We start from the raw sequence: 16,156 nt of genomic DNA, 5'->3' as shown, positions 1-16,156 counted from the left end.
GATCATATATTGTGTTTAAATAGTCATTATGATATATAAACAGACTACACTGGTAAACATCACTTAAGTCCAAATCAGATGCAATGTAATGCACAGTGCCGTGTAAGAACTGAACCCTGCCAGTAGATGTGACACTGACATAAAGTTTATTAAAATTTTAAAATGTCCTTCTTACCCATCACCGCCATCTGCTAGCATGTCTGTTCCTCTCTGCTCGGCAGCGATGGCCTTGGCATCGGGCATACCAACTCGTTCCAGGAAGCACAGCGCGGGGTCAGCTCGCATGGAATTGTACTTCTCGTACCCTGTGCCGTCCCACCGGCCCACAGAGGACACACACGGAAACAACGAAGGCCCGTCACTCACAGGATCACGAGCACGGCCACCTCACCCGTGGCTCTCGATTGAGGTGATCATTTTATGTTGGATTTAAACGAACCAGGCTGTAGTAGCCTGTTCTATGGAACACTTATCCCCGGGCAGATGTGGAGGGGGAGGAGGGGACCAGGTGACATTTCAGGGATGCTACCAGAATGACTGCAAATGCTAACGGAAAAACAGGTTCAGAATAACTGCAGGATGCCTGGGAAGATGTCTGACCCGATTGTCCCCAAGATCTAATTTTGCTTGGCATTAAAAGGCTTCGTAATGTTCTTCTGTGACCTCTGCAGTGGTCCACCCCACCTTCCCTGGGAACAGCTTCGGTCCTGCAGGAACATGCACCGCCGGCTGAAACATCCCTGTCTACGTCAGGCCAGCGAACCTGTCTTATTAGGTTTAGGATGACGCGTGTCAGTAAGATGACACTGTTCCCTCTATGGTTTTCAGGCTGCAATTTGCTTTCTGACTGCCCGAGTTGACTAGATGGAAGATGGCAGATCCCAACAGTGCACTGCGGGAGGATGATTTTTAGGCTGAGCTCACAAAACACGGCTGTGGTACGGAGGCAGAACAGCACAATTCAATTAGGATGTGTACTACCACACCCCGCTCCTAACTGCTGTAGAGCCGCAAGCCAAACTGTAATCATGAAAGGTTTTATAAGCCATCATTCTCCCCTTTAGTCAGGCTGGGCTGCTGAGAATACCTCCACGACCTCCAGAGACTCGGGATTATAATCAGGAATCGTTCACTGTATATATCATGCCAGTTCTGCATCCCCAGCCTTTCAAAGTTAACAAGGCTGCATCCCACTCAGGGGAGCCACGAGTTCTCGGCACTGACATTTGTGAAATATTGCTTGGAACAAAGCCCAGGAGGCACTTGTACAGATTAATAGCAGAGGTTAAGCCCACCGTCCACTTTGACACGGGCTGGCAGAGCTCGCAAGGGGAGCCATGCTGGAAGCAAAGTTTAGGGAGAGCTATAGGACAACTTGGCCATTATTAAAACAAATATGGCTTGGGTTTTATTTACAGCCAAGAAAGAAATGTTTTCTTCTCAAATACTCAACAAACATTCAAAAACAGCATCTGATATTTACAGTTCATATTAGATTTTTAGTACAGGAAATGGTAGACGCCAAGAGTCCTTTGGAACTATCCTCATTAATATTATGACTTTGGAAAGAGAATGCAAAGAGCTCTAAATAAAGACAAAGCCACACGGTCAAGATGTGGTCCAACAGAGACGCCCCTTACCGTGCTTGAACACTCCAATCAGGAGGGACTTATCAGCTTCCTTATCCCACCAATCTGTGGGGACTTCCGCGTGGAAAGGCTCAGGTATCCACACATCAGCTTCACTACAAAGACAACCGTTGACGTGATATTTAAAACAAATCCCAGTATTAAAAAGGAATGCCAAGGGACGAACACAACCCGCGCCCCCTTCCCACAAGCACCTGAGCGTCGTGGGGTGGGGCTGGGGGCGGCGTGAGCAAAGGTTAAAAGGGCAGAAGTCGGCCGCGTCCTACCAGGACCAGAGGTGAACTTTACCACGCAGGGCCCCGTTTTAAATGTCAGCTCAGAACACCAGTCATTTAGTTCACACCTTTTCGTACATCCACACATACATACGAACAGGCTTTTCCCGATTCTCATCACGTCCCCAGGCTGGTAGGGCAAACAACTACTCTCGAGATGCAAAAAGGGAGAGGCGCCACCGATGGCTGACGGAGGTTCGAGGCGCGCTCCGTGCTGTGTTCTGACCGCCCGGATCATCGCCGAGGGGAACGGGCTGAACGTGGGCTCATACCAACCTTGAGTCGGCGCCCTCTAGGATCTTCTCCGCCTGGTCTCCGATCACTTCTTGTCTCAGGTAGTACAGCATGCGGACACGCAGCAGGACCCTGGAGAGGAAGACAGAGGGGGGGAGAAGTTCTTAACTTCAGGACTGTTTGCCAACAGTGGCTTCTGGCAGCTGCTGCTGTTCATCCATCATCCTGCCAAGGCTGATTAGCCATGCTGTATGGTAGGCTTGAAGCGTGACAGATGGTGGCACATAATCACCTCTGTGTGGTGCTTTCTGCTAGCTTCCAGCAGGCCTGCCTGGCAACCGCTCCCCCTGCACAGAGAGGGCCGGAGCTCAGCCCGGCCCGGGCACACTTCATGGAGTCTACCTAGTGCAGCTTGTGAAGTTTAGACACGTAGCCCACCACTGCCTCTGAAGTATCGAAGCGAGTTTGTAAACAACAGAGCAGATGGCTTTCAGTAACTGTTCTGCTTCATTATCTCATAAAACTTCCTCAGCTGCTGCCTTAATACCAGTTTTGGAAGCACATCAGAAGTTGTAGGAATCAACGAGATATAAAATCTGGTTTTACTACCTTACAATAAACCCTCAATATGGAATGTCAGGTTTTTCAGATTATACAACTTTGCTTCCGAGAAAGGAAGATGGTGGTGGCAGTGGGTCCTTACGTTTCCCCCTTGAGGAACAGTCACCGTTTTTTATTCCTTCTAGCTTATATTACCTGGAAGCCTAAGTTAGAGCTTAACAAGTAATAATAAAACATCACAAAGGAGATGAAAATGTGTCCAAGTCACTGAAGTTCCTAGTCATTTTCAAGGAATCAGTTTTTAAAAACTCATGGAATTCTAGGAACCAGATTTTTGATCTCACTTGATTTCCCTCAATGGCGTAGACCTAATTCTTTCAATAATGCCCACCTGGTAAATCCCCAAGGCCTGTCTACTCCAAGTCTAGCATCTCCTGCTGGACAGCCCCCAGTGTGCATTCAGGACTCATATCTGAAGACTACGTCCTTGGTCATGATTAGGTAACACCAAGTGCTACTCCCCTAGCTGGATAATCCCATCATACACTTGCAGGACACTTTACAACCCACGTATCACATTGACTAACACTAGTTCAGTTGATCTTTACAATAACTCTATGACAAAGTGGAGCAAGTTACAATTTCCATTTTCACAAACGTGAAAACTGAGGCCAACAGAGGACAAGTGACATATCCAAGGTCACAGGGTCACCTTGAGCATGGACCACTCAGAATTAGGCCTTCTGACTCCATCACTTCATAATGTCTCTAGGGACGTGGCACTTGTACTTGAAAATATCAAAATGACAACAAGGGGCGGCTTCACCACGACAGACCACTCCTGATCGTACACAGATACCCCGTGACCCGCCTTCCTCTCCACCAACAGGCCGCTCCTGGCCGACCTGGGTTCTTAGCGGGCAAAGTGTGAGGCTGTAAACACCTGAATGCACTCCAAAGTAAGCGATCTTTCTGGATAATTCGTTTTTATTTTTTAAGATTTCTTTCTTTTGATAAGATTAAAAATTGGTTGTGCCACACTGAACCAGCAGGAAGAAAAGTGACAGTGCAGGCCCCCATGGCTGGCACAAGAAGACCCTGAAGACCAGATCTCCTTCCAGAGGATGCTTGGCAAGGGGATGCCCTCCACCTTTAGCTGAATCCTCTTTTATTCACCAAAACTCGGTGCAGCAGCAGTGATCCTAACGGTTTCTCTCCCTTCGGTAGAAGACAAAGTTTTCTGCCTCATGAGGAATTTTAGTTTTGTGGAGACTTTTACGAACTAACTGTGAATGTCACCTTTCTTCTAGAGGAAAAAAGTCAAACCAATGCACTGGCAAGCTGAGAGGCCTGGCAGGATAATGGGGTGATGGGAGGTGGCCTCTGACCCTAAGGAACTTGCACGTGGTGAGTCAGACAGACAGGACTCCTAACAAGTCCCCAGACCTCATTCTCATTTCAGCGGCTATCCCACTGGTGCCCGTTTTCTGGACCAGCATCCGGGCCGGGAGCATGTGTGCACTGAACTGTCCTACCCCTTTCGTCTCCTTCAACTTGAGGCAGTTCCTGTCTTTGTCTCTTGAAACTTTTTTTTTTTGCGGTACGTGGGCCTCTCACTGTTGTGGCCTCTCCTGTTGCGGAGCACAGGCTCCGGACGCGCAGGCTCAGCGGCCATGGCTCACGGGCCCAGCTGCTCCGCAGCATGTGGGATCTTCCTGGACCGGGGCACGAACCCGTGTCCCCTGCATCGGCAGGCGGACTCTCAACCACTGCGCCACCAGGGAAGCCCTGTCTCTTGAAACTTTTGAAGAGGACCGGCCAGCTATTTTCCAGGAGGTCCCTCAATTTGGGTCTCATTTTCTCTCTGACTGTTCATCCCAGAGAGGAGATGGAAGAGGCACTGCCGGTTCTTCTCCTGAGACCCAGGGGAAGATGTGAAGAACACTAGTTACATCTCACGTACTAACTTAACTGGGCCGCGTACCCTACAGAAGTCTGTTAGTGACATCAGAGTGGGAAATTAAAAACCGCCACCATCACACTGGGGTCCGGGAAGAGGAGCCGTTATTCCCACACTAAACCCCTTCACTTACAGTTTGTCTGAATCCAGAGTTCGGAAGGTTACGGACCCCAAGTTCACATAAACCACAAGGAAAAAGAAGTTTTCTAATAGCTCTAAGTGGGGCAGGACTTTAGGGAGAACCATTATGCTATGGCAGTAACAGCAGTTTCTGAGGTGCCAAAAGGGTTTGAGGTAATGGTTTTGAAGACTCAGAAGGGAAAAATTTTATCAGTCAAAATCCAGCAGTGATGATCAAAGGTTGTCCCTGAAAGCAGCACTGCATTTAAAAAGGGACGAGAACCACGAGTCAGTGCGACCCAGGAGTAGCAGATGTTCTCCAGGAATTATTTCACTGAGGTTTTCGACAACCCTGAGGGGAGGCAGGGTTCCGAGGTGGGCAGGGCTGCTCGCAAGCAAGGGCGCTCGCCACCCCTTAACCAGCTGAGGGACCTCAAGCACCCGAGACTTGGTCTCCTTGCCAGGTAAATGGGGATGAAAGAGCACGACTTATCTGAGACAACTCAAAACACATAGTCCACAGGAAGCACTTGGCGTGCTGCCAGTATTAGGTGCCCAGACTTCTGTTGTTACGATTTAAAAGAGAGACAGACATTTATTTAAGCTCTATTTGACGAATACAGAAAGTGGGTCTTTGAGAGGTCAAGGAGCTTGCCCCCAGGTCGCCCAAAGCCAGGAAGGGGAGAGCTGTGCAGTGGTAGCGCTGCCTCAGCCCGGATACTGAACATGCACGCTCAGAGGACGGAAGGAATCAACACATGTGGATGCTGGTGTAATGTGTCGGCAGCTCAGAGCTCCAAGCGATGAAATGAATTCAGATCTAGTATCCTTCAATTATATATAATCAGGTTCTGGGAGTAAAGATAAGGAATATGATTCTAAGCTCAGAGGTAAGAAGAAAGGACCCGGTAACTGAGGCATTATGAAGCAAAAAATACCATGTGAACTCCGCAGCTGCTCGACTGAAAGCAGTCAGTTGAAGGCGGGATCATATAAAGTTAACCATAATTCTCTAATATACGTTGGTTAAAACTTAGTTATCCACAACGTCCACAGCAGCATCATTCACAACAGTCAAAAGGTATCAGCCTATGTATAACTGATTCACTTTGTTATAAAGCAGAAATTAACACACCATTGTAAAGCAATTATACTCCAATAAAGATGTTAAAATAAAGAAAAAAAAAGGTATCAGCCAACCCAAGTGCCCACTGATGGATGGATGGATGGATAAACAAGTGTGGTCTATACGTACAATGGAATATGGCTCAGCCATAAAAAGGAACGAAAATCTGGCACAAGCTACAACACGGATGAACCCTGAAAACATTGGGCTAAGTAAAATAAACCAGATACAGCAAGGCAGATATTATATGATTCCACTTATGAGGTACCTAGAATAGGCAAATGCACAGAGACAGAAGGTAGAATGGTGGTTGTCAGGGGCTCCAGGGGGGAGAAATCATTTAAGAGGTACAGAGTTCATATTAAGGTCAACAAAAAGATCTTGGGTAGAGACAGTGGTGGTGAGGACACAGCAATCTGAGCATCATCAGTCCCAGGGAGCTGTTCACTTACAAAGAGTTAAAACAGTAAAACTGTGTCATGCATCTTTCACCACCCCAAAAAAAAAAAAAAAAAAAAAAAAAAAATCAGTTGCCTAAAGGCAGGCTGCCACGTGACTTGGCATCACGTTTCAAGAAAAGCAGTAAAGTTGTACCAACACAGTGAATACGGTATAATAGTCTTACTGATATATATCTAGTACACACACACACTTCGACACACGCGTGTTTAAGAAGCAGAAGGCTCGCCAGCTCCCCACGCCCGCCCTCCCTGACGTACTTGTTGCAGTGGTGCTTCAGGTGCTTCTTGTAGCTGTCCTCCTGGAACAGGGCGTCTGGGTTGCAGCCGGCCAGCCAGTCAGCGTCCTGCACCACCGGGTGTGAGCTCTGGGCTTTCACCTTTTTGCCCTTCCGCCCCCTGGGCACCGGGGCTGATAAACCTACAAGCAGAGTAGTCATGATAACCATAACAATAGAAGCTCTCCACGACCCCGGTTATGGCATCAGGGTCAGGAATCTCCGTGGAAGGCAGGGACACACGGGGTCTGGGACACGTCCCGAGCGTCCCTGGCAGCTCCCTGGGACCCCGCCGCACGAGGCGCGACGCTGACCCACCGGAATGGTTGACCAGGGCTCGCGTCTGGCCATCGGCCGTGGGCGTGATCAGATCCCAGATGAAGCTCTTGATGTTCTCGTCCCCCCTGTAGTGGTTGAGGCAGTACACGAGGATAGTCCTGCAGATGGTTTCCACGTCTTGCTCGCTGAGCTGACGCTTGTAGCGGCCATGGGAAAGGATGTCTGTCCAGCGCCCCCAGCTGCAAAGCAAACATTCACACGCTGACGGTGCCTCTGGGTTTAGACGTGCGGCTTTGGTTTCATGGTCAGGTGGCAGTGTTAGGAGAGCCTGGGTCAAAAGTAGTGACCTCTGACATCAGGTTAGAGTGAGGCAATCCAGGGCGCCGTTACCACCCGGCCGCGTGTTCACTGCGCCGCCGGGCAGGGGCTGACACAGGCCTTCCCAGCTGAGACCTGGAAACCCCCTGCTCCGCTTCACGTGGGCACGGTTCGTACTTTCCGAAGCTGACCCACCAACTGAGATGGAAGGTGACGACAGTGACTACCCCAAATCAGGGATGCACGCGGCTAAAGGTGCAGCTGCATCTATTCACCTCCAAGCGACGCCCTGATAATTAACGAGAGGCCATGAAAGGTCTCCCTTTGACACAGGGGTGCTAGGTGCCAAGTACAAGAGTGCTCCCAGGTCCTTGTGTGAAACGGGGAGAGAGGACCGTGGACAGACCTACGCGTGCAGCGCACAGGCAGACGCTGCGTGAGCGTGCCCTCCCCGGGTTCCAGGCGCTCAGGGCAGGAACCAGCCTCCCCGCGAGGGGCACAGTTCGCCCCGCAGCCCCGCCTCTGCCCCGCCTGGTCCTCCCGGCTTCAGAGAAGTTTCCCCAGTTCCTCAAATCCCCTTCGGACACACGGCTCTTTCTGCTGGGAACTGTCTCCTCCTCCCTGCCCGACGTCCCACCCTCCCTCTTACCCCCCGCAGTGGGCAGACAGCCCCGAGCTGCATCTCAAAGAGAGAGGACGTGTCTCTGCCCCGCGGGCACGTGAGCACCTGTGCGGCTTTACCAGTTCACTGCCCTTTCTGCTGGTTCACCTGCCTGCCCACCTGCCCCCGGGGTGGACGGGGGGCGCCGTGACCACCTGCTCACGGCCGTGTCCTAGCACAGTGCCCCGCAGGTGGTAGGTGTCCAACACACCTGATGCCCGTGGGAGGAGGGAAGGGCGTTACTGAAAGACAGATGTCCTAAGCATACTGCTTAGCTTCACCAGTTATCAATGTTCCGTTTCTAAAGTTAGCAGCAACATTCTCAACTTTCATCATTAGGGTGAAACATGGAAGCAGGGGAAGCAGCAAAGGGCTCAGTAGCTAGGGGTGGCCAGGAAGGAATGCCCGGCTTGCAGAGATGATGAGGAGAGGTGACACAGCTGCCGAGACCCGGGACCGGCTGCAGTGGAACCTCCTTTACTGCACAAGCAGCCACTGACCCAGCACTCACTGTGCCTGCTGGCCCCACACTCTGCCCCGAGGACACAAAGAGGGAGCCCTGGTCCTCACGGAGCCCTTCACCAGGGCTCCAGCAGGAGAGGCTATCACCTGACATGCCGAGTGTGACAGCAAGTGCAGGGAGACCCTCTGGGCAGGTGCTGAGGTGATGCCTGCTCAGAGGTCAAGGGCAGGAGATGGTGGGCGGGCAGGGCTGCACGTGGAAACAGAGATGAGACGGAGCAGCGCACACGGCAGGAGAAGAAGCCTCTGTCCCAAGAGCAGCCCGGGGTGCCCGCGGAAAGGACCCAAGAGACAGACAAGGGCCAGGTAGGAGCCCTGTCTGCCACGTTAGCAGAATGTTTGCGTTTCTTCTGAAACTAATGATGATTCATCGGAAGGAAAAAAATCACAGAGCAGATGTCGTCAGATCTATAGAAATATTGTTTTCAGTTTTTTCATTTGAGTGGCATTCGCCTACAGTCCCACCATGTGCCAGAGCACGCGTATTTACGAATTCAGATGCTCACCGAGCACCTGCCTTTCAGAGCCCTGTGTGGGTGCTGGAGGTTCAGATATGGGTCAGATGTGGATCTTGGGGTCCAGTAGGAGAAACACGACCCATTCAGAGTGTTGAAGTGACCACCATTTATGTTTCAGATGAGTTGGAAGAGCTATACAAGTTGAGACGACTGCCTTTAACAAATTTTTATAATGGAAAAATAATGAAAGATTACCATAGTGGTAAGTTTATGTGAAGGTACACTAGGAAAAGGGGTTGTTATTCTGAGACTTCGTTCTGAGTTATTAATGATTAGCAAGTAAATTTGGATCTGACATAATTCCTTAAGGGGCAAACCCCCTTCGAATCCGTGAGGATCATCTGCACAGCTTTGAGCTCTTTAACCAAGAGGCCCCAGGCCTGCCCAGGTTGCGTCAAAGGCATTTGCTACGGGGAGTCACAGAAATCCAAACACAAATAGGGTTTTTCTCCGCCACTTGGAATTCTAAGTATTTTTCGAATAAAATTCCATCTCTCACAGGAGCCTGACTCACCCATAGACAAGCAGGTTCTTCTCTACTCTGAAGCACTCGCTCCTGGCATAGCCCTGGGACCTGTCCTGCGGCCGCCGTGGCTTCGTGCAGGGCTTCTCCTCGGAATCGCTCTCCAAGTCTGAAAAGTCCATCAGCTCGTCCTCCTTCACTGCACTGTACAGCCTGGTTTGCTTCCTCACTCTTGGAGTGTCAATAACCAGGTTGTTCTAAAAGACAGCAGATACATTTGACACTTCTGGAAAAGCAACCGCCGGGGGAGATCAGGCAGAGTTTGAAGATGACCTCTCACTCACCCTCCCATTTAAGGCATCAATATCCAATTCCGCCTTCTTAGCCCACTTTTGCCAGAAATTTGGATCATCCAAGGAAATATCTGTCCTGTTTCCAGATGCAACAAAACTGGCCTAAAAGGGAAAAAATGCATGTATTACTTTGAGATGCTTTTCTCAGTGGCAAAATGCAAAGCAGTTTTCACATATGCATTCACTCGAACATGGACCCATCCTTCTACTGTGAGCCAGATGCTGTGTGTGGTCCATGGGACTGGGATGAAGGGCTGTCCCTCAGGCAGCTCACTGTCCAGGGGCTGATAAAAGATGATAAAAGATGACAGCACAGCATAATAAATGACAGGCAACCAAGGTACGTACAGGTGTAGCCGATATACAGAGAGGAGCCCTAACCAGGCTCAGGTTGGGCGCGGGTACAGGGAGGGCACTGCTGGGAGGAGGGAACTGGCCCTCCAGAATACGGTGCCTGGACCAGAGTGTTAAAAGCCCACAGAACAGGGGCTTCCCTGGTGGCGCAGTGGTTGAGAGTCTGCCTGCCCATGCAGGGGACGCGGCTTTGTGCCCCGGTCCGGGAAGATCCCACGTGCCGCGGAGCGGCTGGGCCCGTGAGCCGTGGCCGCTGAGCCTGCGCGTCCGGAGCCTGTGCTCCGCAACGGGAGAGGCCACAGCAGTGCGGGGCCCGTGTGCCACAAAAAAAAAAAAAAAGAAAGAAAAGGAAAACAAAAGCCCACAGAACAGGAAAGCATGTGGAAACGTTCAGGGCGGGGCACGTGCAAAGGCACAGAGAAGAGAGGTGATCACGTCGTACGTCTGGGGATCTGGGTGGTCAGGGGAGTGCAGCCCAAGGTCAAGCTGCTGAGGAGGGCAGAAGCCGGGCCAAGCAGGGCCCTGCACGTCCTGTTAACAGAGTCTGAACTCCATCCGGAGGCAGCGGGGAACTCTTTGAAAATGGGAATAATCTCAAGAGGTATGCGACCACATCCAAAGTCACCTGTCAGAGGGACCACAGCGGTGTCCTGCAGCAGGGAGGGCAGAACAAAGCAGGACAGGCTGCGGCCACAGTTGAGGGAGGAACAGTGAAGACCGGCAGAAATGAAGAGAAGGATGCAGTCTAGAAGGTAGCCTTTAAGAGGTAAAATCAAAGGAGTTGGAATCTGAGCGGATGTGAAGCCTGAAGGACGAGGAAGCCAGGAAAACCTCAGCACCCAACTCTGGCATCTGAAAGGTGTGGCTCAGGTGAAAAAACAGGGGCGTGTGTGTGTGTGTGTACATGCACACGCATGCAAACAGAGGGTGGAGGGACAGGGATGATTAATCTGCTTTGGTACCTACTGAATCTGAGGTGACTGTGAGGATGGAGGAAAGAACCTGAAAGGAGGCTGAAAGATGTGAGGGAGAAGGTGTTGGGTCACAGAGCCCAGAGGAGGAGAGCCTTTCAAGACTGGAGTAGCTGGGACAAGTGGAGTAGCTGGGACAAGTGGAGTAGCTGGGACAAGTGGAATAGCTGGGACAAGTGGAGTAGCTGAAGTAACTGGATACCTACGTGCAAAAGGAGGGAGCTGGACCTCTGTCTCACATCACACACAAAAATTAACTCAACAGGGATCAGAGACATACAGTGAAGAGTGAAAACTATAAAACTCTTAGAAGAAAACACAGGAGCAAATCTCTGTGGCCTAAGGTTAAACAATGAACCAAAAGCACAAACGATAAAAGAGAAAATGGGTGGGCTTCTTAAAATTAAACACCATTAGGGCCTCCCTGGTGGCGCAGTGGTTGAGAGTCCGCCTGCCGATGCAGGGGATACGGGTTCGTGCCCCGGTCTGGGAGGATCCCATATGCCGCGGAGCGGCTGGGCCCGTGAGCCATGGCTGCTGAGCCTGCGCATCCGGAGCCTGTGCTCCGCAACGGGAGAGGCCACAACAGTGAGAGGCCCGCATACCACAAAAAAAAAAAAAAATTAAACACCATTAGGAAAAGACTAGGAGAAATATTTGCAAATTGTATTATCTGATGAGAAACTTTTATCCGGAATTCTTAAAATTCAGTAAAAAAGACAACTCACTCAAAAGAGTTCAGAGTTGTTCAAAAGATGTGAATAGACATTTCTCCAAAGATGATATATATATATGGCCAATAAGAACATGAACAGACGCTAAACAGCAGCAGAGAAACGCAGATCAGACCAGAGTGGGCTCCCACTTCACACTCAGTAATAGGACGATAATCAAAAAGTCAGACAACGAAAAGCGTTGGTGAGGATGCGGAGAAATTAGAACCCTAAACACTGCTAGTAGGAAGGGAAAATGGCACAGTCACTTTAGAGGACAGTCTGGCAGTTCCTCAAAGGATTAAACACAGAGTTAACATACGACCCAGTAATTCCATGCCCGGTATATATGCAAGAGAAATGAAAACATATGTCCACAAAAAACTTGTTCACAGATGTAACAACAGTTATTCATAATAACCAAAAAACGGAAACAATCTGAATTTCATTATCAGCTAGTGAATGGATCAACAATCAATGTCCATTATCAAGTGGTAAATGAGGTATAACCATAGAATGGGATATTGTTCAGCAATAAAAAGGAATGTCTGAGGCTTCCCTGGTGGCACAGTGGTTGAGAGTCCGCCTGCCGATGCAGGGGACGCGGGTTCGTGCCCCGGTCCGGGAAGATCCCACATGCCGCGGAGCGGCTGGGCCCGTGAGCCATGGCCGCTGAGCCTGCGCGTCCGGAGCCTGTGCTCCGCAACGGGAGAGGCCACAACAGTGAGAGGCCCGCGTACCGGAAAAAAAAAAAAAAGGAATGTCTGATGCGTGCTACAACATGGATGAACCTCAAAAACATGCTGAGTGAGCGAGGCCAGGCACGGAAGACCACACGTTGTATGATTCCACTTATATGAAATGTCCAGAGGAGGCAAACCTCGAGAGACGGAAAGCAGTTGAAGGGTTGCCAGGACTCAGAGGGGGAGGGGACGGGAGACGGGGTGGGGGGTTGTCACTGGGGTGATGGAGACGCTCTAAACTTAGATGTAGGGATACTTGTATAAGTCTCTGAATACGGGAAAGGCACTGAACAGTACACTTCAAGTAGGGGAATTCTGCAGTAAGTAAATTACATTTCAGTAGAGCTGTTAAAAATGAAAGCGCGGCATTGGGCCTGCGTGTGGATGGGGGAAGCCTCAGAAGGGGCCCCGGGCGGAGGGGGTGGAGTGGAGAGGCGGAAGCCGGCAGGTGGGAAATGAGCAGAAAGGGAGGCAGGGGAGACCAGCGTGGAGAACGCTCGCGTGGGTCTCCGCTGCGAGAGAAGAGCTGCGGGCTTGTAGCCAGAGCGGAAAACAGACGCGGGGCTTCTTCAGGTAGGGGTGAGCTGACTGGTCTGAAGGCTGTCGGGGGGGTCAGGAGCACAGGAAAGGGGGGAGAGGGTGACGGAGCAGGGGCTCCAGAAGCAGAGAGGGCGGGGCCGGAACACAGGTAAAGGACGAGCCTGGCGAGGCGGGAAGCGTGGCCGGGACACGGTGAGGGCGACCCCGAGGCCCGGTACAGAGAAGAGAACCCAAAACACAACGAGTGTTTCGTGCGTCGGGGGCTCCGTCGAGCGGGAGTTAATCACTAATCTCTTAACGTGCAATATAAAGCAGACATTACGTGTGCTTCCCGTGAGCGCGGGACACAAACTCTGTTCCGCTGCCACAGAACACCCGCCGCTTGGGATCGATCCGCACCTTAGCAAACGTGGAACCCTTTCCCTCAGACTCGATGGTGATGGTGTGGGTTCGCCGGAGGAGAATCTGGTCGATATCTTCTTCGCAGAACTTAGACCCCTCGTCCTCCTCATCCATGAGTGCACCGTAGGCCCCTTTCCGGAGAAGATCCTCTATTTCTTTCTTGGAAAGCTGTTGTACCTGTTTTAGAGAAATATTTTTAGAATTGTCTGTAGACGGAACAAATGATTCATCTTTCTCGAAGAGGGTAAACCTTAATGATAAGAAAGGAAAATGTGACAAAATAGGCTTAAAGTATCGAGGCCGAGAGATAATCGGATGCTGGAAAATTTCTCAGTATAAGCTAAATAATGGAGCGAGAGTGAATGCACGGTGTGGGCAGCATGCGTTACCCCGTTGGGAGCGTTTTCTCTTCCGCTCATGGACTGCAGGACAGCTTTATCCAGACCGAGCTTCAAGCTAGCTTTGTCGAACATCTCCCTCTCGTAAGAGTTCCTTGTAATCAGCCGGTAGATTTTCACAGATTTGCTCTGCCCTATCCTATGACATCTAGCCTGAGCCTGGAAGAGAAAGGAAACGAATGGCCACCAAAGAAAGAAGACTCGACTGTCAGTTATAAGAGCATCTGTTCCAATAAATAGGGGTGCAGTTTAACAGAACAGGGTTAACACACTAAGAAATTACTTTCACATTATTAATAAATGGATTACTAGTTGGTTCATTTGCCCCAATCACGGGACACTGCCTGAGCGACTACACGATTCTAATTTATTGGTCTGACATAGCAGAACGACTTTCAAAAGTGGGAGAGGGAGGCATCGGGGAGATTTTCTTGCATGTTTACCTGGAGATCATTTTGGGGATTCCAGTCGGAATCAAAGATGATGCAGGTATCAGCAGCAGTAAGATTAATGCCTAAACCTCCTGCCCTTGTACACAGGAGGAAAACAAACCTATCAGAGTCAGGTTTGGAGAACCTGTCGATAGCTGCCTGGCGGAGGTTCCCTCTGACCCGGCCGTCGATCCTTTCATACGGGTACCTAGAAAACGTCAGTGTTAACAAGGAGTCCTGACGAACGGCCAAGATACACTTGTTCCTTTTTTGGTGTTTTAAAGAAAGTACCATAATATGGGATATATATTAACAGGATGGTGTTATTTATCAGAAATAATTCCAGAGCAAATAGGTGTTGTTGTAGTTGTTCATACAATTGGTCGAATGCCCCAAGGATTAAAGTTCCTTCTACTTCCTCTCCAGTGAAATATCTAAGCTCTGAAACGGGCTGACACCTCCAACAGGGAAACAACAAACCATTTCAATTTTCGGTAAGAACTGTTCTCCCCTAGCCAAAGGAAAGAACTGGAAAGCAGAACTGCCACAAAAGCACGTGTCGCAGGGACTAGCCGTCATGCCCATCTACAGCTTTTAAAAAGAGGTGTGACACATGTCCCCTACTCCATCCCCTTTACTATAAAGGCCACTTCAAGGGACTTCCCTGGCGGTCCAGTGGTTACGACTCCGAGCTCCCACTGCAGGGGGCACGGGTTCGATCCCTGGTCAGGGAGCTAAGATCTCGCATGCTGTGCCGTGTAGCCAAAAGAATTATAAACCCACCCCCCATGCCCCTTGGAGGCGACGCGCGTGGAGCCCCGTCTTCTGACCCCAGCTCCCCGCCCCGGTGTGGGGCCCTCACCGTCTCTGAATGAGGTAGTCTTCCAGGATGTCCAGGCAGCGCACCATCTGGGAGAAGATAAGCACCCTGTGGCCGCCGGCCTTCAGCTTCGGCAGCAGCTTGTCAATCAGCACGAGCTTCCCAGCAGCCTGGATCATCGCCTGGAGCTGAAAATCTGGAGAGTCGGCATTGTGTGTTTCTTTAAACTCTTCCAAAATTTTCTCTTCAGCACCTGCAGAGATTGGATAGCATAACGGGAATACTGTAATATTCTGTTACAGTATGGAATACTGTTTTTAGTAGTAAAAACAGTGAACCTGCTTTCAAAACCCACTGCAAACTGTAAGGACCAGGAGGCTGCACTCGTGTTTATGAACACACATCCATCCACTGGCTCCAAGGAGGGTCTACACAAAACCGTGGAAGTACAAAAGGGATCAAAGTTTTAAGCGCAGCACATTTAGGCGTTTGTGGGGGCGGGGAACCCCACATTTTCCAACAAACAAATGTTTGCTGTCTGTAGAAACTGAATTTCAACAACAGACTGTCAAGCCAGAAGTGGCAGAAACAAGCCAAGGGCCAGATACCTACAGAAAATTTGGAACCTAAAATGCTAAAGAAAGGAAGAACTGTTTACTAGCTGAATATAAACACAAATAACAGAATCTGTTCTGAAACAAAGAGACAAGGGAACAGGGTTCTAGCAGTTACGGTGCAAGGGCAGACGTCTGTGTATCCACCTGCACATTAGTACAGCCAAAAGGGCTGCGACAACAGGAAGGCCATTTCCCAGGGTAATTTTAGGGATTTCTCAGGGCGCCTGAGCACATCTCTACTGCGGTCTCTGCAGTTCCCTCCACGTTCATTCTCATCTGATGATTTCCTAAGGTACAAAAATTCTACCCTGAATTATCCAAAGCTTTAAAAAAACAAAAACCGACCTCTGTTTCACGAAAGACTTCTAACCCTAACCCTCTTTTTTCTCATC

The 16,156-nt window shown here is 50.1% G+C and overlaps 1 protein-coding gene across 2 annotated transcripts in view; it reads right to left on the bottom strand.

Annotated features, from left to right (window-relative positions):
- CHD7 (chromodomain helicase DNA binding protein 7) overlaps nt 1-16,156 on the bottom strand; it is a 121,599-nt gene that overhangs the window by 14,475 nt on the left and 90,968 nt on the right. For both annotated transcript variants that reach the window (XM_079722225.1, XM_079722226.1), the window contains exons 15-25: nt 15,190-15,400; nt 14,340-14,535; nt 13,888-14,055; nt 13,496-13,675; nt 9,767-9,877; nt 9,474-9,679; nt 6,980-7,179; nt 6,645-6,804; nt 2,201-2,290; nt 1,641-1,744; nt 176-305 (exon numbers count right to left, since the gene is read on the bottom strand). In XM_079722225.1, the coding sequence (XP_079578351.1) occupies nt 176-305; nt 1,641-1,744; nt 2,201-2,290; nt 6,645-6,804; nt 6,980-7,179; nt 9,474-9,679; nt 9,767-9,877; nt 13,496-13,675; nt 13,888-14,055; nt 14,340-14,535; nt 15,190-15,400 (1,756 nt within the window). The remainder of the gene's footprint in view (nt 1-175; nt 306-1,640; nt 1,745-2,200; nt 2,291-6,644; nt 6,805-6,979; nt 7,180-9,473; nt 9,680-9,766; nt 9,878-13,495; nt 13,676-13,887; nt 14,056-14,339; nt 14,536-15,189; nt 15,401-16,156) is intronic.

Source organism: Hyperoodon ampullatus (assembly GCF_949752795.1).
Source record: "Hyperoodon ampullatus genome assembly, chromosome: 17".
Taxonomy (NCBI): Eukaryota; Metazoa; Chordata; class Mammalia; order Artiodactyla; family Ziphiidae; genus Hyperoodon; species Hyperoodon ampullatus.
Note: the sequence above shows the minus strand (reverse complement) of the source record. Positions and strands in the feature narration are given on the sequence as shown.